This window comes from Triturus cristatus, chromosome 3_2 (genome assembly GCF_964204655.1).
Source record: "Triturus cristatus chromosome 3_2, aTriCri1.1, whole genome shotgun sequence".
In the NCBI taxonomy this organism is placed as follows: Eukaryota; Metazoa; Chordata; class Amphibia; order Caudata; family Salamandridae; genus Triturus; species Triturus cristatus.
Genome location: NC_140584.1, coordinates 283,613,018 through 283,637,139, shown reverse-complemented (window position 1 = coordinate 283,637,139; position 24,122 = coordinate 283,613,018). Strand labels below are relative to the sequence as shown.

General features: G+C 44.3%; 1 protein-coding gene across 2 annotated transcripts in view; it reads left to right on the top strand.

Annotated features, from left to right (window-relative positions):
• Positions 1-24,122, top strand: part of TAF12 (TATA-box binding protein associated factor 12) — a 107,772-nt gene that overhangs the window by 37,199 nt on the left and 46,451 nt on the right. For both annotated transcript variants that reach the window (XM_085647635.1, XM_085647636.1), the window contains 4 exons: positions 1,305-1,388; positions 5,071-5,325; positions 6,726-6,803; positions 7,739-7,853. In XM_085647635.1, the coding sequence (XP_085503761.1) occupies positions 1,320-1,388; positions 5,071-5,325; positions 6,726-6,803; positions 7,739-7,853 (517 nt within the window). In that variant the 5' untranslated portion in view covers positions 1,305-1,319. The remainder of the gene's footprint in view (positions 1-1,304; positions 1,389-5,070; positions 5,326-6,725; positions 6,804-7,738; positions 7,854-24,122) is intronic.

Genomic DNA, 24,122 nt, shown 5'->3' with positions numbered 1-24,122 from the left:
AGTGTTTAAAGTAATCTCTAATGCAAAGTGATCCATGCTCCCCGTCCCCCGTGAAGAATGCAGATTGGCTTGCCACTGGGCGTTCTTAGAAGGGTTTTAGAGTAGGACTTTAAAACCAGGGGCGTGACACAGGCCCCTGCAGCCTCTTCAGCGAGGAAGGAAGGTAGTTAGAAACACCTAGAGTCGGCGATTTTCCTTATTGTTGTACTGGCTGGGATATTAAAATACCGGTGGTGCCAGCGGAAAACTACCCAGGTCGCAACCCTACTCACTCCTGAAGGTTGTCTGAAAGGGTCAGACTGGGACAAAAAATAGTCCAGAGCAACGAAATAAAAGTGGCCCTGACACAAACCAAATTGCTAAACAAGTGTCCCACTTTGTAAGTCAAACCAATTATGAGCTTGTAAAGACGCGCTGTGATTATTCTGCATGGTATGGGAGACTGCATGCATTTGTGCTGCCTTGGTGCAGGCAATGCTTGTTTTAATATCCGAGACCTCAACAGAACAAGCATTGAAAATGCAATAGGTCTCGCCTTTGATTACGTTAAAGCCATTTGCTTTGCTAATGGTATTGTATGGCAAAGCAAATGACTTTAACTTCATAAAAGGCGAGACCTATTGCATTTTTAATGCTTGTTACACTTTGTTCTGCAGTCAGATGGTATCCTGTCTGCAGGTGTGCTGAGAGACACCAGGGATGGTGAGCGTATCTGCAAGATAAGTGGGGGTACTAGTTGATGATGCTGCTGGTTTTAAAGATGGTACAGGCTGGCAAAGGAAGCCAATAGAGTTCTTTCGGGATGGAAGTGATGTGATCATATTTCTGCAGGTCCTGGATAAGATGTGCTGCAGTTTGTAGAATGCCCCTAGTGGGTGCCAGTATGGTGTTTGGGAGGCTATTGAGTAGAGCATACGTATTGCTTGAAAAGAGAAACGTGCTTTAAACCGTTCCATAAATATATTTTCTGATATATTTAATGATATTCAGACATTTATTTAAATGAAGTCTGTACTCTCGCCTTCGACAGCACACCCTAAAATCATTCCTGTCGTACTCTTGCATAAGAATTATTCTTTCTGTAAAAACTGTGCAATGTGTTTGTTGAAAACGTGTTCTGTATTTTCTAAATACTGTTATTTTATGATGTATTGATTTCAGTCTTCACTGCACCTATTTGTATATTGCTTGTTTAAATACATGATGTGTAGTGCGTTACCTGGTTATAACATTTTAGTGTGATCTCCTGGCAGATGTGTATAAGGGGCTAGAAAGCAGCCTCCTTAATTACTGTTTATTTTTAGGCTGTTCATGAAAAAATGGCCTCTCCGTTCACCGGGCCGACTGCAGTAGCTGATGTAATTAAAGACCTAGACACTCAGATAGCTGTAAGTAAGTAGCCTGCGCTAGCCTGCAGTGGGCATGGACAAGGTGTGTGGCATGCACAGCGGTGGGAATTGTTGGCCTGGGTTGCCAAACTGCAATTTTCTGTTTACAAATCATATTGCACACTTCTCTATATGATGTATCTTTATATTAACAACCACTCCCGCACCTCCATCCTCCTCTTCCACCCCCCCCCCGCCCCCACCCCACAAAGATGTTAAGCAAAAGCAGACGAACCTGGACTTTAAAGCTATACGCCGTTTGCAAGTTTCCATTTGTTAGTCTTCTTCTGACTATTCCTCAGTCATATTGGTTCTTGTTGAGCACCAGATATATTAGCCTTTTCCGTAGGCAAAATCTTGTTTCATCTCCTTAATAAGCCATCTCTGACACCTGGAACCATTTGTGTCTTCAGTGTATTTTTGAACATGTTTTTTAGCAACCAAAAAAAGGAAACCAGTAGCGACCTATCTGAATACCTAAGTTTCACACCAACCCCTGTATTGCCTTATAGTCGCTAGCACTGCTTACTGGTTCTGGCTAAATTACTTCATTCTTATGGAGTCTTCTGCGATTCTTCATCTCATGCTGTGGTCCACAACTGTAACTTGGTGGTAGTCTCATTAGATGGTCTGTCGTGACTGTGTTATCTTCTTCGCACTTTCCAGGCTTTCTTTAACACTCCTTCCTTACTTTATGTTAAAAATCAAGTGATTGCATGGAGGTGAAGGAAACACCCTCGAGTCTGTCTTAATCCTTTCACGTTGGCCTAGTAATTAGGTACATTTTGTGAAGGTTTCAAAGTTCTTGGCTTTGCGTTTATGTGCTACATTATGAAAACCCAAATGTTAAAAATTTGCCCATTTCTGTCTTTTCTTTGAGAGAAAACAAAGATTATCAAAAGGCTTAAAAATATATGCATTTTTTGGCTTCGGAGATTGAGTACATTTTTGTGCGAAGATCATTTTTGAATTTCAACTTATTTCATCCTGCATCTCGTCAGTGCCTTAGTTGAATTAGCTAAAGAAAAACATGTATTACCTACTTCCTTGAGTCATTGAACTGAAGCTGTACGTTATGAAGCGCCTACCATCCAGGACTTGACATATTTTAAGAGCATCTTTACACACAAAGAGCACTGATGCAATTTAACAGAAGATAGCTCCAATCAATAAGCCTCATTTACAGAAAACAACCTGTCCCCTTTGGGGATATTGTAAAGTTGGACATGATCCCTAGGGTTTTATCCATTGCAATGCAAGAATCGTTCTAGGCCCTTTTGTCTTTAAAGTGTTTTAAAATCACATCTATCTAGTTTTTAGATCTAATTTGAACTGGTTTCCTTTTTATTGCTAGTTAATTTTCTCATATAAAAAGATTTACATGGTTGTAACCTCCTCCTAGCAGGGTTCTGACCCAATCATCTTATCCATTTTGGTGTTTTCAGGTGAACCCTGTTCCTAGCTTTGCTTGTCGTAGGGAGAGACATGCAGACTCTCCATCTTGTGACCCGTCTTTTCAGTGTCTGCTTAGAACACCGGTCTTCCTTTACCCAGTCTCCTAGATCATTTCACCAGGCTCTTTCAGGCCCTCTCTTTCTGACTCCTTCTGCATTTCACCGCGGGATAATGTTCTTGGTGGTCTGAAACCTAGCCTCCGCCTGTCCTGTGCCTCACGTCGGTCTCACAGAGGTATACTTTTCACATGTTAGGACATATTATAATAGCTTTAGTTTATACTGCCCACGGCCAGTTTAAAAAAAAAATCTAACTAGCTTGTGACATTCTCTTCTTCGTTCAGTCCTCACCCAGCGCATGATTCGTGCTTACAGAACCTTTTTGTATTAAAATCTCTGTATATCACATTTCCATTTTGCATTCTGGTCCAGTTTGTTGTTCAATCTTTGCTTCAGGTGCGTAAGATAGTGAAGATATGTAATTCTTTACAGCGTATGATTCCAGTGTATTCTCAAACATGCAGGTCCAGCAGTACTGGGGTATGGAATCCAGGTTGCACCTATTTCCCACAATTTAGTGCAGGGCCCATCAGCAGGCCTCCTGTAATTTGCAGGGATACCTCCTGTGAGCCGTATGTTTTATCATTGATGCTGCTAACATCCACTCCTACCTTTCAGTCATTTAGTGATCCGCCAAGTCCTATTCACTTTCAATTTTGCTATTCCCAGCTGGACTCTCTTCTGTGGATACACTTGTTTAGTCTAATCTGTTCAGGGGTGTGCTAGGATCTTATTGCTGAACACTCACCCTTTCTGCTAGAAGTTGTCAATCAAAGTGCTTATTCTGAAATAGTTTGTATCCCCCCCCCCCCCCCCCCCCCCTGAAACTTTATTTACACCCTCCTTCCCAAGCCTTGATTTAAACTTTGAAAGTCCTAAATTTGATATATTCAGTGTGTTCATTGCAAAATGTTGTTCCCTGCCCACCTGGAACTGAACTAGGTCAATTTTTTTTCTTCATAAAACATGTACATCGCTTCAGCAGAACGGCTGGTAACCCAGTTTTGTCTTCTGACTTGGATCATATAGGAGGCAGATTCTGTGATCATGCCCCAGGTGCTATAGACGCATACCTCTTGGTGCTATAGACGCATACCTCCGACCAGCTGGATCCATTGAGACTGCAAGCAGCACTGGTGATACCAGTCCAATGTCCTATTCCTAATATGTCCCAAATGTCGAGCCTCCATTCTTTTTGTAAAGTGGACCCTGTTGTGCTTTAAAATCTCAGACTTGTAGCTATGCATCAAAATGTTTTTACTTCGTTGATCAGAATTTTTTTAAGCAAAGGTAGGCCTAACTCTTAAAAACAAATATGGTGTTGTGTGTGGTCTAACATCCCCAAATTGCACGCTATCAATATCTGATTCTTACAGTGTCTTTTAGAGATTTAGTAAAATGAAGCCTGAATTCTGATGATAAAACTGATGTGGCGCTAACTATTTGTTTTCGCGGTCCCACTAATCCGGTAGGCTCTTTTGGTCTTGTGTCAAACATTTATCGGTTGGTGGCCTTTGGGCTGCAACCGCACTGAGTAGAATAGAAACTTCTGCTGCGTCACAAAATCTAAAATAATTGTTTCTACTGTTTTTGTTAATGTAAGATGGAAACTTGGGCTCAGGCTCATCACTGCTGAGGAGGTTAATACGGCTTGGCAAACAGCAACCTGATGCAGTTTGGAAACGTGGCCAGCCCCTTTGTCATTTTTTTTTTTCTTACTTGCTCAAATATTAAATAGCTGCTGAATTTGAGAAGCTGGTGTGCAGATAGCCATCCCTGCTCTATACAGTTTGTCCCAAGCTAGGTGTATCAAGGAAGGTGATGGTTCTCTGACTTCTTCATGTAAATCACATACTGGGTCTTCCACTTGCGGCATTCTTTGCTGGGAATATTCTTATTAACAGCCTTTCCTTTGTTATTTATTACTAACAAAGAATTTTGCCTGCTGGTTGTGGTGCGATGGGTTTGGGGTGAGGTTTTTGTATTGTTCAAATAAGACTTGGTTGTGTCCTTTGCCTGCACTTCAGAGTGCAACGCAAGGACTGAGGATGCTAAACCTGTGTTGCGCCTCATCCACAGATCGATGGCCTGAAAAGGCTCTGTTCTTTATTCAGTTTTGCTTTTCGAGAATCTTTTTGTCTATCTCACTTCCTTTCCCTTTCCTTTAGCTGATAGGTCTTGGCCCACACACCCCGAAGCAGAAACAGGACCGAGAGAAGCTCTTCGACCTCAAGGCCAAGGCCCAGCAGATTATGAACCAGTTTGGGCCTTCAGCATTGATCAACCTATCAAACTTTTCATCAGTGAAGCCGGAGCCTGTCAGCACTCCACCACTGAACTCCATGGCCAGTTCTCCTGCTGTGGCCAAGATGCCCGGTGCCACAAGTGGAGGCGGCGGCCGCATTAGTCCTGAAACCAACCAGGTACATTTGCATGTACTGCCTGTTTGTACTTGAGCAGGCTTTTATCCAGGATTCATACCAATAGTTCTCAAACACGGGAAATCATTCACACAAGGCTGGGGATGGGAATGGATGGCAGGCCTGCTAAATAATGTTCACCTAAGCTTGTCAATCCTGAATAAAGGTCCTATTTCGTCAATCCATGTCAGTCTTTATTTGTCCCAAATCTCCTTAAGTAAAAGAAAATGTTATGGCCAACAGCCTCTTCTCTGTCTTTCTTAGCACTTTCTCCTCTGCACACAATTACATATTATGTGGAAAGAGTGTGTGAGTGAACTTTACTGTGCATCTTTTTTCTCCTAAAGTACCACTTATTAGCTCCAGCCCCAACCTTTACTCTCATTTGAGTGTCTGAGCATCATTTTTTGGTATCTTACCCACTCTTTGTATTATCTCAACTCTGCCATTCATAGGGCGGCCCCTGACGTAATTATGTCGTCTCCAAACTAGTGTTCCTTCATACCTGTCCCTCATGAAATTCGTTAATGAGTCTGCAAGTACAAAAAATTGCTCTGTACTACCCATAGTAGCTTCTCTGTGCCATTTGGGTTGTCAGTAATCTCACTGACCAAGGCTCAGCAACTCATGAGTGGTGTGTAAGGTCTGTTGGCGACCAAAGCTCTATTCTGAACAGAATGGGGCTAAACACCTCTGTGACCCAATGGTTGTAGCTGTAATCACTTGACATCCTTCATTTCATTTATCCTTTTTTTTGTAGAAAAGTAAGTGCTTGCCACCACTTTTTGGAGTATTTTTATTATAATCCCCTTTCCAATTAAGTTTTTCTGGCTTAGGAATGTCAGCCTGAAATATACTAAAGTATAAAAGAAAAAAGCAATGGATGGAATGCTTGGATTAATCTCTACCGCTGGTAATTATTCGGGCCACATCCTAGTCATCGTTATTTTGCACACCATGCCACCTAGAGGTTTGGACTCCGTCATCTGTAAATCATTCATAAACCAACTCCAATGGGAATAGTCCAGCCCGAACTGGTAGGCCAGGTCCCCCCTGAACCGGAATACAAAAAACCCAGGGCCGGTTTCGCCCTAGTTAGGGGTCATCAGCCAGGTATAACTTGATTCCAGTGACACACTGTGCATGGGACCCGCGCTTGGGGATACCCTCCTCACTTAGGGCAGCACATACTAAAGTATACAAAAAAGTGATGGATGGAATGCTTGAATAAATCTCAGCCAAAGAGTGAAACTGGTTCTGGGTTGCTATATGTTCCAGTTCAGGGAGGACTTGACCTGGCAGTTTGGGATGGATTGTTCACGCTGGAGCAGGGTCAAGACATTATACTTGTAAATAGATGCCCTTCTGAGAGTTAACTTCTCTGTTTTTTTTCTGGTTGTTAGGTTCTCACTAAGAAGAAGTTACAGGATCTTGTACGAGAGGTGGATCCAAATGAACAGCTGGATGAGGACGTTGAGGAGGTAGGCAGTGACTGGCAGTGATCTTAGAGGTCGGAGATTCGGGCGGCGGGGCTTGAGCACAAATACCAGTTTGCCTATATTGTAAACTTTATCGGACCTACACATTGTCAATCGTGAATTCCCTTTAACAGTGTATGTATTCTAGCCTTCAAATTGGAGTTCTGGTTATGAGTATCTTTGAGGTGTGATGTGCATTTGGGAAGCACACACCACTATTTGAAGGCTGCATTGTGCTTTAGAACTGATACTTCCTCTGCTCTAACACTTAAAGATTGGGCATATGTGTCAGCATCCAGAAAACAGTAGGGGTGTACTCTGTTGTATAAAATCCCAAGCCAAGAAATGCATGTCCCCATGAAGGGTTGCTGTATGTGCAGGGACACTTAGGATATTTTGACCTACTGTGTTCTTGCTTGCGTTTGAGTGAAGTTTGTATTGTGTAACCCACCTTGCTTTACCTGTAATAGGACATGTATAGTGCTGCTTCCCTCGATGTAAGTGTTGTGGGTGTGTGTGTTTCTGTGGAATGTATTCTGAGACGCATGCAAGATTTCAGCATTCATTGTACCCGCTTTGTGTGAAAGAAGATGACATTGCTAGCCCCTGTATTATATGTGCTCTGAATTTGAGTGAAACTTGCATTGCTGCTTGATTTAATTTATTCTTCAGCTCTTTCTCGTTTTTGCCAAAGGTTGCTCTAGTACTGCCTTTGGTGTACTTTTCTGTGTATTAGAAACATTTGTTGTGATGCTACTAACAGCTGTGTTTAGCTTTTTTTGTGTGCAAGGAACATTTGCATGACTTCTGAGAATGCTGTCTCTGTATTAGATTTGAGAGAAGCTTCTGTGGTGAAAACATCCTCTCGTGTATATACCCTAACTTACTGCTGTTTTGGTCAGTGGATGGTTTTAGTTCTTGCTTATGTCTTCTATCAGATGCTTCTGCAGATCGCTGATGATTTCATAGAGAGTGTAGTGACGGCCGCCTGCCAACTTGCCCGGCACCGCAAGTCGAACACTCTGGAGGTGAAAGATGTACAGCTGCACCTTGGTAAGATGTCTTCCAAACGTTCTATGCTGTCTTCAGGTCTCATGCGTTTTTTATGCATGCCTGTTGTGCCAAAGGCTCCTGGAATGTAAGATGCATCTAAGCTAGACATTTTCTAGATATGACTAGGTCCTATGGGGGTGAACACAAGGATGAATTCCTTTTTTTGTAATTAATAGCATGTTTTGCTTGATGAGTTGGTAGCAGCTTTGTGAGTAAATGTATTAAGGCAAGTGACGGTTTTTGTAATCCGAATTTGAGGCTAGTCTATTGGAAGGAAATAACACTCCTTATGCTACAAGACATAAATCAACTGAACCTCAGTTTTGTACACTGAAATAAATCACTCAGACATGGTGACTACCTTGTCCCACTGTGCTTCAGATCTCTGTCCCGAAAAATGTAGTTTATCCTTCAGAGGATCTCCTGTCATAATGGTAAGCACTTTTTAGAAAATATTAGCCACTGTATTAGTAAAAGTGACAAGAAAGACTCGTTAACAATTTTAAAGGAAATGGGAGATTTAAAAATCTCGAGAATGTATCTAAATAGGCAGCAGCACAAAGAGGCTGGAAAACTGATACGCCTTTACAGAAACACACTCTACCAGATACCGATGATGCCTGTTCAGTGGCCATGACTATAGTTCTCTCTTACGGATTGAGTCAACAGAAACCCAGAGCACAAAACTCTGCTTTATTGGGGGTTTTTTTCTTTGAAAAAAATCCTTTATCACTTTAACATTTGTCTTCGATGAACATCTTTGGATGCAAAGAATGTTTTCTTAGTGTTTTCTGTCTGAAAACGTTTTATTCTGCACCTTAAAAGTGCCCTAGCTTTTAGAAATTGTTACAGTAAAAAGACTGAAACTGATCCCCCACTATCTTTTTGTTGTTTACCTTCCTGACACTCCTCTTTCAAGTGAGAGTGAATTTTGTCAAAAGCTATTAAGAATTTCTCTGATGGACTGTAATTGCTGCCGAGAAAATCCAGGGAATATGGAGAAGGATCCCCTTCTATCTTGGCCTAGACTACAGTGTCTGCTGGCTCCCCAGAAAGTGATCCAGAAAGGCATCAAGGCATATTGGACATAGTCAATATCTTTGATGTCGAGGAAAGGTAAAGCTGCCACTTGTTGGGTAACAAGGGCTGGTTCAACATGAAGTCACACAGTGTTGAATAGGCCAAGACTGTTGGTTTCAAGAGATCCTAAGAACAGATAGTCGATGTCAAGACTTGAAAAATCTTAACATACAACATGTTATTCTTGGATTACAAAACTACAAATTGGCTGCTACTAACTTCAGATTCAGAATGCTCCCTGGTGTAATCTCCAGACAGACGTTTCCCCTCTGGTTCTTTTCCTTCACAGATAAGCCTTCTCCTGAGGCACTCACTGACCCCTCCACATGTGCTTCCCCCTCGGCAGGATACACCTCCATAGATAGTGGTTCTTCCACTGACTCCTGATCCAGACCCGATCTTCCACAGTTACTCCTCCAAGTGGCCTTATAAATCTACTTGTGCACACTGTTCCAGCTGGTAGTTCTCCTTCAAGAAGATCTTACTTTCCTCCGAGATCCTGGTCACATCATTCAACATCAAGCTCCCTTGAGAAGAAAGATTAGTTCGGAAGGGACAAGAGAAAAGAAAAACACAAAGAGAATCAAACTGGGTTTAAGATTTTTTGGCTGAGAAAGGCAATCACCAGGTTGGTTTTGTCAACCTGGTGAATGCTTTACTAGGTAAAGATTTGTGGAAAACAGTTTGAGTTACAGGATTTGTCAGAACCGGTTTCACCAAGTTACAGTGTACAGAAGTAACCAGAGTGGAGACTGTTTTGTGTCTGCCTGAAATGTCTCAATCTTCAGAAGCTAAAGCAGCCAACAGTCATAGAAGTCTGTCTCTTATAGGTTAAAGTGAGTCCTGTTGCTTTCTGGTTCACAATGGTCCTCTCCAAATGAGACCACTCTGGGTCTGTCTGGAAGACCAGAGGACCCAATTCTCAGGCAAGAGGCAGAATCTGGTGCCGCTTACACTGGCAACAATCCAATTGTGCAATATAGACCGTTGCCTTTCACCAGAATGTTCCCACTGAAATAATGGTAGTGGATACTTCTCTGTCGGGATGAGGTGTGCATAATGGAAAATTTCGAGACTGAAGGCATATTGACCCAGAAAGAAATACACTACCACATATAAATTTGCAAGAACTCAGAGCAGTTCACATCGCAGTCAAGTCTGCTTTTTTTCTGGCCTTCAAGACCAGCTCCCTCCTGGTCTTACGGACAACTTAACAAAGCTGTACAACTTGAATAAGCAAACAGGCACCAGTAAGCATATTGGAGACCCAGGCAGTTGATGTGGCTTTTTGCCAGAAATATCCAAATCACCACTGTTTATGCCCAGGGAAGCAAAATGCAGCAGACGCATTCTTCTGAATTTTTCAGAAGAATCGTGAGTGAGACTTAAACAGACATTTTAGACGACCTGTTCATCAAGTGGGGTTTTCCTCAGTTAGACCTCTTTGCAAATGCCGAAAACAAGAAATTCGCCAACTTCGCATTCTGGCACAACCAACCGGCGCTTATGGGGAACGCCCTATTGATAGACTGGTCTTGGAAATTTCTTTACACATTCCTGTGATCCTGGTGGGCATATCCAGTCTAAATTATTCCAAGACCAGAATAATCTTTATTGTCCTTGAGCGGACAGTATAGTGATAGCTCATTAATCTTTTTCACCTGTCAAAACCTCCACATATGAGGCTGCTGTGCAATTCTTCACAAGTTCTAGATTCCTGGTTCTGCAATCCTTCGTACCATCCTTACACTTGGCTACTAAATCCATCCAATATAGTCACCTGAGTTTTCCTGAAAATTACATTAACATTCTGAGAGAAGTGAAACACGCATCCACTAGGGAGTGTAATTCCCTTGGGGTAGCTTTCAGAAAACATTTACCCACTAAAATGCCAGGAAGAAGGGGTACTCCTTCATCTGGCGTACTTGGCCAAGTTTGAATTGCAGTTTTCCCCTCATTGAGCACATCCTGCAGTCATGACAGCTTATAGAAAGTGTCCTCTTATCCCAGTATTTTTTTAAAGCTTTGCAGTATAGCATTTATACGATCTATGTGTGCTTATCCCAGTATGCGACAAAGCATATATTTTCAGAAAGTTTAACTAACAGTGAGACACCCCTGCCTCCCCCTACACACCGCCATAGGCACTGAGCAGTATAGCATACTGTTTCACAGTTCAGGGGTATGGATTGATCATAGTCTTAAGGAGGCCGTTTGTCTGGGAACAGATCAGCACATGTGACCATGCCTTTTAAAGGTCGAGGTCTTCTTGCAATTTATCATCAGTTCTAGTTAGTGATATTTTGATTTCATCTTCAGTTGTCCATTGTTCAACGCCCTATAACCAGCTCTGCACTCCTTGAATTTTCGTGCCCAAGCAGTGCATTGCCACACGTCGCTTTGCCAGGAGAAGTGTGAGCTGTACAAATCTCTCCTTGATTTATACTTCGTTTTAATAACCTCTATGCCTAGCAAACAAAACATGCATGTGGCATCAATGGCATAGTGAGGGACATAAGCATCAAATATAGCCCCACCACCTCCCAGTTGAGGCATTCCCAGACTAAATGATAGTAAGTGGCTTCTGGGTCAGTACACTTGGGGCAGTGTCCCAGAGTATCTGGGTGGAGGCGGTGTAACATTGCCGGTGTTATGTATGTGTGATGCACATAGTTAAAGTTGAGCAAGTGAAACCTGGCATTACTTGACACTTCCTTTATCAGCAGAACGATTATTCCCCTGGTGTGTCTGTGAAAGACGTGGTTGCAGTCTGTCTCCCATTTCTCACGTGAACATAGTGGGTGCTTGTGTGAATCCTCCCTAATGGCCATTTAGATTTGTGTTATGATTCTGCAGACATGGTCCATCCGGACTAGTATTTCCAGGGTGGCAGCTGTTGTTGGGGCAGTTTGTCTGTCTGACAAACAATTTAAAAATGATTTCCTTAATGGCTCTAGATTGTAGATGTTGTCTCTAAGAAATCTGCTATTGAGCCTGTGCTGTCTTGAAGGAATCCATTGCATCTGTCTCCCATATGTCAGCTATTGTGAGACAGCCTCCCCTTCCATTCTGATATATCCATGTTACATTCCGGGTGGGCAAAGTCCTGTATACATCAGAGCAGCAATTCCTCAGCATATCGCATGTGTGTGCCCCATCGCCTGTGATATCTCTTCCATAGTTGTGCAAGGCTTGTATGGTGCGGGAAGCATTACTCAGGGTCCCCGGGGACATAAATAGTGGAGTGGGGATGGTGCCACTCCTCAGCAAAACCTTGCAGCAAGTCCCATCTGTGATGACGCCTATGTCAAATCAGCCCGGTGCAGGCTGTAATTGTGCTGCCAGGTAATAGGCCTCTACATCTAGAACTCACATACCCCCTCTTCATTTATGCAAATAAGGGTGTGCATTTTGACTTTGCTTCTCTTCTTTCCCCATATGAGTATATTTTTTTAGGGACTGGAGCTGTAAGGTTTATGTCTGGGGAGTGTGGTGATCAGGCTGCACTGGAATAGGTTCAGGGACCTGAGTAGCACTATCATCTTAGTATTTGCTATGCATCCAGGTACCTATAAGGGGATGGCAGTTCAGATGCCTATGGGGCCTTTTATACCCTGGATTCGTCTGAGTGTTCAATTTGTGCCATTTGTATTCTGAGATGGTCACCATTATGCCCAGATATTGGAAAGTCTCTGTTTCTGATGGTATGCTGAGGGTGGAGAGTTGTGGTCTTGGTACATCCGATAGCCCAGCTAGTGGATATATCGGCCACTTCTGTGCGTTAATTCACACTCCCATTGATGCCCAAAACTGTCTAATATAGTAAGGAGGTGTAGAAGTGCTTCCATCAGCCTTCGTAAATACACAAGGAAGTTGTTGGTGTATAGAGATACAAGGTGTTTCAAATGACCCATCTGTCTGGCCCAGGTCTACGTAGTATGTGTTTTACTATGCAATTAGGCCACCAAATCTTTGCCAAGTAAACATAATGCTTACTCCACAAGGGATCAAACTGTTAATGCTGCATTGTTAAGAAACATCCACCTAGCAGAAATGTTCAAGCCAGCGGTCTTGAAGTCCGTGGCTACCTTTACAATGCACTGTCTTGAATTTGACTCTAGTGCTGATGTCTAAGATGATCCGGCCTTTCGTAGAAATCTTTGTGGATAAAGATTAAGGTTCTTCTTTGTCTCTCCTTTTCTGCTCTAAGGGCATGCTACTCTATCCACTGCTTATCATTATCAGTTGGGATAACCTGATGGAGAACGCAGAATTACTTGTAATCCTACTTCTCCTTTAGGGGAATTTCCATTGAAATCCTAAGCAGCCCACCATTCTTTTCAGTACAAAAGACCTTGATGGCCTCTGGAGCAGGATCCTAAGTCTCTGGAGAAAAGAACTGGAGTAACTGCCACTAACAGCATGATGGGATACCCGTGGTGTGTCCTTCTTTAAAATAGCAGTGTAAATTTTTCAGCCTCTCTGGGCTGCTGTTTAGCCACTTTACCTTGCATTTCTCTCACCCTTCAAAAAATGGTTTGTGAAAGTATTTCCTCTCATTTTGTGACTTTGAACATTGACTTTTTGTTTAAAGAAAACATATAAAAAGTGACCATCATAGCCTGCAGTAGGGTGGCAATTTCTTTTTCACTGGCTATTCCCCCTGGAGATCCATATAAAACATAAATGAATTACTTATCTGACAAACTCCCCATAATCTTGTAACATCTTAAACACTTTCCGCAAATCTGTATTACAATAATTTGAATATCAAACTGCTACTAAATCCAACACCTAAAAGATAAATGAATATAAAAATAGCTAACCTCCACAAACAGCAGTTTATTGCTGTGCCAACATTTTAAGGTTGAGCCTAGCAGTGGGCATGCCTGCTCTGCTAGGCTTGCTGTATCTCCTCTATGAAGATTGTTCACGCCCCTCAATTCCCATTGGTGCTTTTGTGTGCTTTTGGAAAAACCCTTTCTTTCTGTGGCTCATTTTCACATTTGTCCCGCCTTTCGGTGGGTGGTTCCCGCCCCTGGCCCTGTTTACGAGTATTATTGCTCTTCTGTCTATTTCCTTGCGTTTTGTTGCACCAGGATTTCCTGCACTGGCTGCCGCGTGACTCGCTGAAACTGGCCCTGCTTTGAGTGTGCACCGGGTTCACTCCGAGATCGAAGCCTCCTCCCGCTTCTGCAGCCTTCACTCTGAGACTTCCAGTATTAATTTGCCTCCGGGGTGACGTGCCTTCTCGTGCTTGCCGGGTCTTTGGGATGTTTTCCATACCCTATCCAGTGCATGGCATGGGCACTGACTGGAACAAACGCAGCGGGCTTTATTTGTTGTGGGACATACAATCCATTAATATCTGTTTGTATTAGTACTGCAAAAGCTCTACTGTACGAGGCGCAGTGCCCGCTTCACAATCTTCGTGCCCCTGTGCGAGGCCTGAGCACTTTGCACTTAGCTCGGCACCCAACCTCACCTCACCTCTAATTACAAGAAGACTTGTTTCCGAGTCTCCCTGGCTGCTCGGAAACAACTACTCCTCAGTGAGCATTGCAGCAAACCTTTGCTATGTTCTCACTGCACTCCGTGCTCACCGCATCCAACTCTTTACTTCAGTTCACATCACAAAGCAGCCGATTGAAAGGGGCTCCGCATATTCACAGAAAACGTATGCACTTCGCCCAGGAACCTGGCCTAGCATAGACTGTAAAAATAAAATTTCAAAAACGCCGGAGACATGCCATATAGCTGGAAACCAGCAGAGGTTAGTTGAGAGACGCAGGCTGAAGCGCCTGGTGCCCACTCACTTAACAGTCAGTTGGAGCGTGATTGAAACAAGCCTGTGACTCTTGTTTTTGGCAGTTTCCGATGTGTGTTTCCTGCTCGTGTTGCGAGCTGTGCTCCGTATCTCGGTCTTTCTGGTTTAAAATGCCCCCAAGCTCTCAGTCTCACCTCAGTTGCCTGCAATTTGCTTTCTGGAATATTTATGCCCTACACCGACTGGGTTCTCAACAATGTGTTTTGCGTGTCAACGTGTTTTGCTTTTTTGATCCACAATAAAATTAATTAATGTGCAGTCTGGGCACTAGATGACTACCTCCTCCAGGTTTAATTGCTGTAGCTCTTTCCAGGGAGGTTTCACGGAAGCCATCTCTATGCATAAAATTAATGTTACGTCTGGCCAAACTGTCACTCGATATGAAGATGGCCCATTTCTGTGCCCAGTGTTTTTTGCACAGGGCAGCTAGATTTGTTCTCTGTTTTCAGTCAAAAAGAATTTCCCTGAAACGTGAGCCTAAACTTTTGGCTGCTGCATGTGGGCGCTGACAGGGCTAATAAAGAAGATTGGTGATGGCAATAAAGGAGGCCTGGGCACATTCCTCAGCCTTCATTGCCTGTAAAAGGATAAGCACGTAATAAGCATGCTCTCCAGGTTAATGTAGAACTGAGACAATGGGAGAAGGCGAATGGCCACGTCCCCCGCAGGGGACACTAGAGGGGACAACCCCTTAGCATTTCCCCACTGCCCCGTAGGGGCTAGTATTTTTTCCATGGCCACCTGGCCGGAAGGGGACAATCGCACAGGCAGATCTCGCCTCCACAGGGACTATGCACTTCCGGGAGGCTGAGGGCTATTTGGGTGGGCTGCTCACCTAGGCAATCCTTTTTTCCAGACGGCAACAGAAGAATTACCCAACCACCAAGGGAGAGGAACAAAACCGCAATCAAGAACTGACAAACAGCGTCGCAAGCGGAATTACAGGGTGATCTTTATGCAAAAAAGGCGAGCAATACCTCATCAGAGGGCGATGGGGCCCCCAATATAAAATGAGATCCTCAGGCCATAGAGGGCCAAGAGAAGAACGCGACAGCGACTCCTTCATTCCATAAGGGACAGTTGGTATCCTGACAGCTGGGGGTTGGCCTTACTTCGCACCGTGGTGGCATGGGTGCAGTAAACACTTAAAAAAAGCATTGGGCTGCTGCCCCAATACAGAAGTTTTGCAGCGTGAATCTTTCTGGATTCACTATGCTGTGCATTATTCCACCATCTTGTGGTTGGGTCCGGAATCGTAGTGTATTCTCTTTTTTTTTTTCTTTTCTTTTTTCCGTGGCCCAGGTGGCGTCCTCATGACGTCGGCGCGCTTCCTGCGGAAGCTCCCACCATTGGTCGCCATCTTCAGATTCTTATTTCCGCTGTTGGGGTCTGGATCGTTACCGAAGAGTTCCAGAGTTTTGGAAGAGAAATCAAGGAAAATCGAAGAAAATCGACAAAGAAGCAAGTTTTCAACTACACCGGACTACAGGTCGGGTACCCGGAGCAAAGAGGTTGAAGTTTTGCAACCAAAACCTCGACGTTCGACTGAGGATGCGCTCGCAGGGGGCACCCTGAGGGCGGGAATGAACATAACACCGTTCAAGTTTTGCACCAACCGCCACCACAAGTATGCCCAGAAGGATCAGCATCCAGTCTGCAACCTCTGCCTGCCGCTTGACCACAGCAGCGATGACTGCAACGCCTGCTCGGCGTTTACACCGAAGACCCTCAGAATAAGGGAGAGGCAGAGAAGGGCAAACCACAACATGCAAGGCCAGGGGCCACCTCCATCGTTCCGAGACTTGGGTCTCTCCAGTGGGGAGGAGGACAACATCGCTGAAGGACCAGAAGAGGTCGTCAAGGTCCATAAGAAGACGTCCAAGGAGATAAGGGAGTCGTCGACCCCTACACACTCGGGCGACACTCGAAAGGGTGAAGCAAAAGCCCCAAGCGACACTCACAGAAGTGAAGCGAAGTCCTCGAAGGGAGCTCTGCCGTCGAAACACTCGACGAAAGCAACAGCTACCAGGGACAGTCAACCGAGCAGATCCTTCAAAAAGGGCTCCCAATCGGCGAAAGCCCTCGAGAAACCAAGTCCGTCGAAGGTTGCCCTTGAAAAGGACACCTCGGCGCCAAGAAAAGAAGGGCAGACTTAGTCGTCGCCGGCCACGAAAAGAAGCACTCCAGCCCTCGACGGAAGAAGAGGAAACTCGAGGCCAAAATGGCGAGCATCCTTCAGCGGAAAAAGGACTTCGACGAGAAGATGAGCCAGTACACCATCCTGCCGAAGCCCGCGGTCGAAGGAGACGACGAGGACGTGAAAGTGCCGAAAACCCCCGAACCAGTCGAGGAAATCGGGGACAAAGACTACTATTTTGAGGGAGAAGACGACGAAGACCATCAATCCTACCGGTACTCGACACCCTCGGAGGCGCAAGACATGGATTGGCAATATCTCAACACAAAATCGCCGGAAGAGGGGATTGACACTTACCCTTCGAGGCCCTCGCCGACAGACGACATAGGGGTCTACAACATGGTCGTGCAGAAGGCCATGGGGACGTTGCAGTTCAGGGGAATGAGAAGGGACACACCCACGAGAAGACCGGGTGGTAGGGGAGGCAACGCACCCTCCACATTGCACCAAACGTTCCAGCAAAGCTACCAAGGGAACAACCAAAGCCAGCAACAGCAGAGACCACAGCAGCAGAACTGGCAGTACCAGCCCCGGGGACAGTCCTTTAGAGGGCGCGGAAATGGACGAGGACAAACACGGAGAGGACGACAACAGCCCTCAACCAAGTGACTTCATCAAAGAAAATGCCCCCACCCTAGCAACACCTCGGGGTGGGCGGAAGGACATAAAAGGAAACTCCAGCCAAACGTTCAACGACAAACAGCACCTCGAACACCGGTAGGGGGAAGAATAAGAGACTTCATCCAGGAATGGAGAAAGGTCACATCGGACAAATGGATACTAAACATCATACAATACAATACGGATACTGTATAGAGTTAGAAAGACAGCCTCCAAACTGAAAACCAAGAAACCAGGCACACTCAGCAAAGGAACTCTCGCTCTTGCAGCTAGAAGCACAAGAATTGCTCAGCAAGGAGGCAATAGAGGTGGTACCAAAGGAACAAAGGGGTTTACTCAACTTACTTCCTAGTGCCAAAGGTGGATGAGACACTAATACCTATCCTAGATCTAAGGTGCCTGAACAAATTCATAAGAACACAAAGCTTCAAGATGACTTCCCTACAAGAGGTAATACCACAAATACAGCAAGGAGACTTCATGGCTACTATAGATTTAAAGGACGAATACTTAGACATCCCCATCAACCACAAACACAAGCACCTGCTGAGATTTGTGATCAATCAAAGCCACTAACAGTTCACAGTACTGGCATTCAGCCTCAAATCTGCACCAAGGGTGTTTACAAAATGCCTAGCAGCTGTCGCAGCACACCTACGAAGGCAAGGGATACATGTATAACCCTATCTCAACGACTGGCTCATAAAGGCAAGTTCGTACGACCAGTGCAGACTACACATCCAGCAGGTCATACTAACACTGACAAGACTGGCTTTCTCAATCCATTTGGAGAAATCGTCAACAGAACCAGAGCAGAGCAAGATATTCTTAGGGGCAGAGATCGACACCATTCAGACCAGGGTGTTCCCCAGCAGGAAGAGAACATTGGCGATACTGAAGGAAACACGTCATTACCGCAAGGGGCAAGTTCTGACAGTGAGGACGGCGAGCAAACTGATGGGAATGATGGCGTCATGCATCCACCTAGTCCCAAATATTCAACTGCATATGAGACCATTCCAGGAATGGATCCAGCAGCAATGGTCACAGGCCACAGGGAGTTGGGAAGATCTTGTGGTTGTCACGCACGCAGTGCATCAGGAAATAGCGTGGTGGAAGAAGGAAAACTTATCACAGGGGAAGCCATTCACACAACCAACTCCAACAGTGACCATCACAACAGACGCCTCCCAGCTGGGGTGGGGTGCACACATGAGCAAGCTCAAGGTGAGGAGTCTATGGTCGCAGCAGGATGTGGTCAGACACATCAACTATCTGGAACTAAAGACTGTATTCCTAGCCTTAAAAGCTTTTCAGAAAGAGCTGTACAGGAACAGGGTGTTGGTCCAAACAGACCACACAACCACCATGTTCTACATCAACAAACAAGGAGGAACACAATCCGTGCCATTATCAGGGCTAGCACAGGAAATTTGGAGATGGGCCATCCCACTGAAAATAGCCCTACTAGCAATACATCTCCCAGGAAAGGAAAATGTGGAAGCATACTGGCTCAGCAGGCAGACGTCTGCTTCCCACGAATGGGAGCTCAACCAGCAGGAAATAGAGCAGCTTTTCCAGAAATGGGGTACTCCACAAATAGACCTATTTGCAACACACCAGAATGCAAAATGCCTACACTTCGCATCCAGGCAACCGGACTACCGGTCCCAAGGGAATGCGCTATGGATAAGTTGGTCAAAGAGCTTTGCATACACTTTTCCCCCCATACCACTGATACACAGGGTACTCAGCAAATGCAGAATCAGCAACATGACACTGATAGCACCTCAGTGGGCCAGACAGTCCTGGTTCTCGCAGATAGTGGAAATGGCACAAGAACCAGCACACAGGTTCTCAAGGAGAAGGGACCTGTTAACAATGCAAAACGGAAGGGTGCTTCACCCAGAACCAGAGGGTCTCAGCCTAGCAGCATGGCTCCTGAACACATAAAACTACAAGCAAGTACTATGGCAGTACTCAGGGAGGCAAGGAGTCATACCACAAGAAAGTGCTACATAGCAAAATAGAAGAGGTACTCCCAATGGTGCATCAAGGAGAAACTACAACGGAAGGTCACAAGGGAATCAACAGCACTAAAGTACTTAACACACCTGCTACAAAGTGGATTAAGCTACACATCCCTGAGGGTGTACTTGGCTGTGGTGGTGGCCTACACAAGAGGAGAAACTGGGAAAAGTTTCTTCACCTCTCAAGTGGTGAAGAGATTCTTGGAAGGGCCTAGAGAATCGCCCCCCCAAAGAGGATGCCAGCACCGGCATGAAACCTCAACGTAGTGCTAACTCAACTGATGAAGGCACCCTTTGAATCTATCCACAAGGCTACACTGTACATGCTCATGATAAAGACGGCCTTCTTAGTGGCGATCACGTCACTACGAAGAGTAAGTGAGTGGCAAGTGCTCACACTCCAAGAGCCCTACTTACAAATACACAAGGACAGGATTGTAATGAGGACGGACCCACACTTCATGCCAAAGGTGGTGTCTCGGTTCCATTTCAACCAAACAATCCAGATACCAAGTCTTTCCCCAAAACCAACCACAAAAACGGAAAGTTCTCTGCACACACAAGACGCCAGAAGGGCTGTAATGCACTATATAGAGAGAACAAAGGAATGCAGGAAAACAAAACAGTTATTTGTCTCCTTCGCAAGCAGTTTTCTGGGACGACCAGTCACCAAGAATACCATTGCACAATGAATTGCGCAGACAACTCAACTCTGCCTCAAGCAGGCAGGGCAACAGTTACAAGGAGCAGCTCAAGCTCACTCAACAAGGAAGAAAGGAGCAACAATTGCGTTTCTAGCGAACACACCTATCCAAGACATTTGCCAAGCGGCAACATGGTCTTTAGTGCATACGTTCACAAAGCACTACTGTGTGGATATTCAAATGAACAAAGAAGCGCAAGTGGTACAGAAGGTCTTACAACACATATTCAGTAACCAGTGCTCATCTTCCACCCAGCCACCACAATAAGGACAAACCGCTACAAAGTCTATGCACAGCATAGTGAATCCAGAAAGATTCACGCTACAAAACGTATAGTTTCTTATCTGTTGGTGTAGTTTTGCAGCTTGAAGACTTTCTGGATTCACTAGCGAACCCACCCTCCTCCACCAGAAACATGAGACAGGAGGTAAAGGGTGAATGATAATCAAGACTTTACAAAATAACTGAGAAAACAGGATTAACACAAGAAGAAAAAAAAAAGAAAAGAATCCGAAGATGACGACCAAAGGTGGGAGCTTCCGCAGGAAGCGCGCCGACATCACAAGGACACCAAACGGTGGGACGTCGCCGCCCACCTGGGCCACAAAAAAAAAAACAGAGAAAATACCACGATTCCGGATCCAACCACAAGATGGTGGAATAATGCACAGCATAGTGAATCCAGAAAGTCTTCGAGCTGCAAAACTACACCGACAGGTAAGAAGCTATACGATACAGCACCGGTTAAAGAATGAGATGGTAACGTAATGTCCGGTGGCTGGAGATTGTTGCAGTAGGGGAGTCGGCGGTTAGTCCTTCACAGCGCTGCACTCTGATGATCACCCGTGAGATAACCCTATCTGTGTATATGCATACCAAGAATGCAAATAAACTTGCGATAGTTTTCCCACAAGAAAAGATGTTGGTGTGTTTTGTTATTTATAATGCAATGGGTCCCTAGAACGATATGCGAGATAACAGTGGGCTAGGGGTGGAAGTGCTAAGGTCTTGGTAGGGAAATGGGAAAGAGTCTCTAAAATAGCTGTACAAATAGAAAGCGTATTGAAACTGGTTTAAAGCCGGAATTAAGTGATGTACAAGTAACTGAACTTTCACACACACTCAGAACCTGCGCAGTTTTAGTTGAAACGATCGCTTTCGTGTATTTTAAACCACCAGTTTTGCCAATAAACAGTTAGAATTAATAATATGGGTTCAACAGATAAGGCGCATAATCTACTATATATTAACTAGAAAAAACAAATCTGGTTAAATGATTTGTAGAACTGCCTCTTAGTTGCATCCACAGCTGCTTAGAGTGCCCATGCCGTGGCAATCCCTTGAGAAGAAGCTTGTGTCTTGGCTAACAGCAGCTCGCATACTGGGACATGGAGGTTCACTTTTCACCATATAAAATCTTGCCCCAATACATTCTAGCATGCAACGCATTGATAGCTTACATTAAAACACACAGAGAGGACATGCTGAAGGTGTTACACTCGACAGGTCTAATGACCATATATTAGCACTCTGACGTCTGACTATTACATTAGAAAAATAAATATCATGTGCCATTCTTGCAGAATTGTATCTGCTACTTGATGACTTCAACTGTATTTTACTTACTGCCACGCAAGCAAAACAGGCATTTGTAATTGCATTTCTGGTGTATTCAGTAGCCAATCGCAGAAGATTACTGCTGAATACCCTGAGTAGCACAGACGTATCACATTCACTGTGCGCAGTGCAGAAGATAATGTTGCATTTCCTGTCATTTCGGTGAAGCAGAAATAACAATGTGTTTCAAAAGATGCGGTTACTTCCAACAGAAAACACATGCGCCATGAAAATAACAATGCAACAAGTAATTGCAAAACCGCCAATTTAGATTGACAACTTTTTGGGTGCAGCAAAGCTTGCTTGAATGCATGCGATTTAAAAGCAGGCTTCTGTCATCTTCTGTCAGTAGTTTGAAAATTCTGAGAATGAGATACAGCGGAGTATTGTTAGCAATGTTTTGAAAAATATAAAAGTAAAAAGCCTGATTAGTTCAAAACTGCATAGCTAGATAATTCAGTTCCACAAGAGAGCTCATTCAAATATTCATTAGTGCCAGAGTTTAAAACCCTTTGTCTGTTTTTGTGTGGGGCTGATAGTGCAGTTTCTGATTAGTTTAGGCTCACTTTTATCACTATTGCACTGTTATGACAGTAATCCGTGCTTCAGCTTTGCTCCAAACATGGCTCCCAGGCTGGAGCTGCTTTTCGCCTCCGTTTCCCATGAGATCACGGTGCCGCATGATGCCTTGATATGCTTCACAAACTGGGAGTTGGTGTTGCAGGGCTATGGATGTTTGGGGACCGGGGACAGCATGAGTAACCTATTCTCCCTAGGCAGTGTTAGTGCTTCCACATTTGGGAGTTTGCAATCCCTTATGTATTATGTGGCCCTCCCTTGCCTTGGTAGAAAATATAAATGATATACTCCTTTATAGGTTAATGTCCCCTCCGATACCTTGGGAGTGAGTCCAGCATACATTTAAACCTTTATCAAAAGCATTACTGCCAAGCTTTCAAGTTGTTTGTGTTGTCTATGATGTAGCACCTAACCATTGCAGCTTGTTCACTCTCTTGTGGCCCATCCAAACCTCTAGTGGGTTGATTGGCGTCTCAGGCTCCCCCGTTCACCTGTGGCATGTGAAGTATCAGTAGATGTTGTAGCACCCAGGATAATATGCTGCATGGCTAAATACTTACAAGGTCCCAAAGGCGTGACCTATTGACTGTGCCAGTGCTTGTTTTCACTTCTGTATCTCCCTTCGGCCACAGGGGAAGTTTAACTTTAAGGCCTATGATCAATAGAAATATTTATAGCCACTTTGAGGGCTTGCTATACAGTTTAGCATAAATATCTTCCTACCTTCCAGTTATCATCATATGGACTTAGTATTGGTAAGATGTGCTTTTATGATAATAAGCTTGTCTCCTGGCACAGATGACTGCTATTTGACCTTTTATCTCAAATAAGTTGTGTTGTACCAGCATTTGTATGGTGCACACCTGCCATTGATATGGAGCTGCTTGGATGTTTCTTGGCTTGTACACCCAGGTCTGGATCAGAGCAATTGCGTTTATTGTCCTTTTAGTGATTGATCATTGTTGGATGTGTGGGGACTTGGAGGTCAGAGGCGTGGCTAATGTATCCTTTTTAAGTCGAAGCCCACCCAACAGCGGAGCTTTCTGGTTTGCAAAAGACATCTTGAGGACATTCAGAAAACTCCCTGGGAACGCATTCTGGCATTGCTTACCATTGACTTTGTGGTTTGTAACTCAAATTTGCTTGCTTTCTCTGTGCTGGCTCTATTTGTTTTAGGCTTTCCAACTTGAGTTCATTCTTTGTGATGCCTAACTACATTTACTGTACTCTTCCACCAGTGCTCGATTTCTGTAAACTTGTTCTTAACTTGTCACATTTGTTGTGCATTCAAAGACAGAGGTCAGATGTCAGTCTCTGTCTTCCAGTGAGCTTGGTGTTTACAGGGGTGTGGAATTTAATATAATATCTACTTGTCCATGGGGCAGGTTGCTTCATAAATCTATTTGTCACTTTGGTGCCAGTAGTGCACCGACAAATTATGGTAGCAATCTCATTATAAAAGAGCTCTGATTTAACCTTTGTGATTATGCCAGGGCTCATACCATAGTACATAGTAGTGTTTAAATATAGCAATCCCCTTATGTTGCCACGTTTCTGCAGATCTTCATACTGAGGCTGAAGGTAGTGGTAAGCAATTCTTCCAGAGTTAGTATG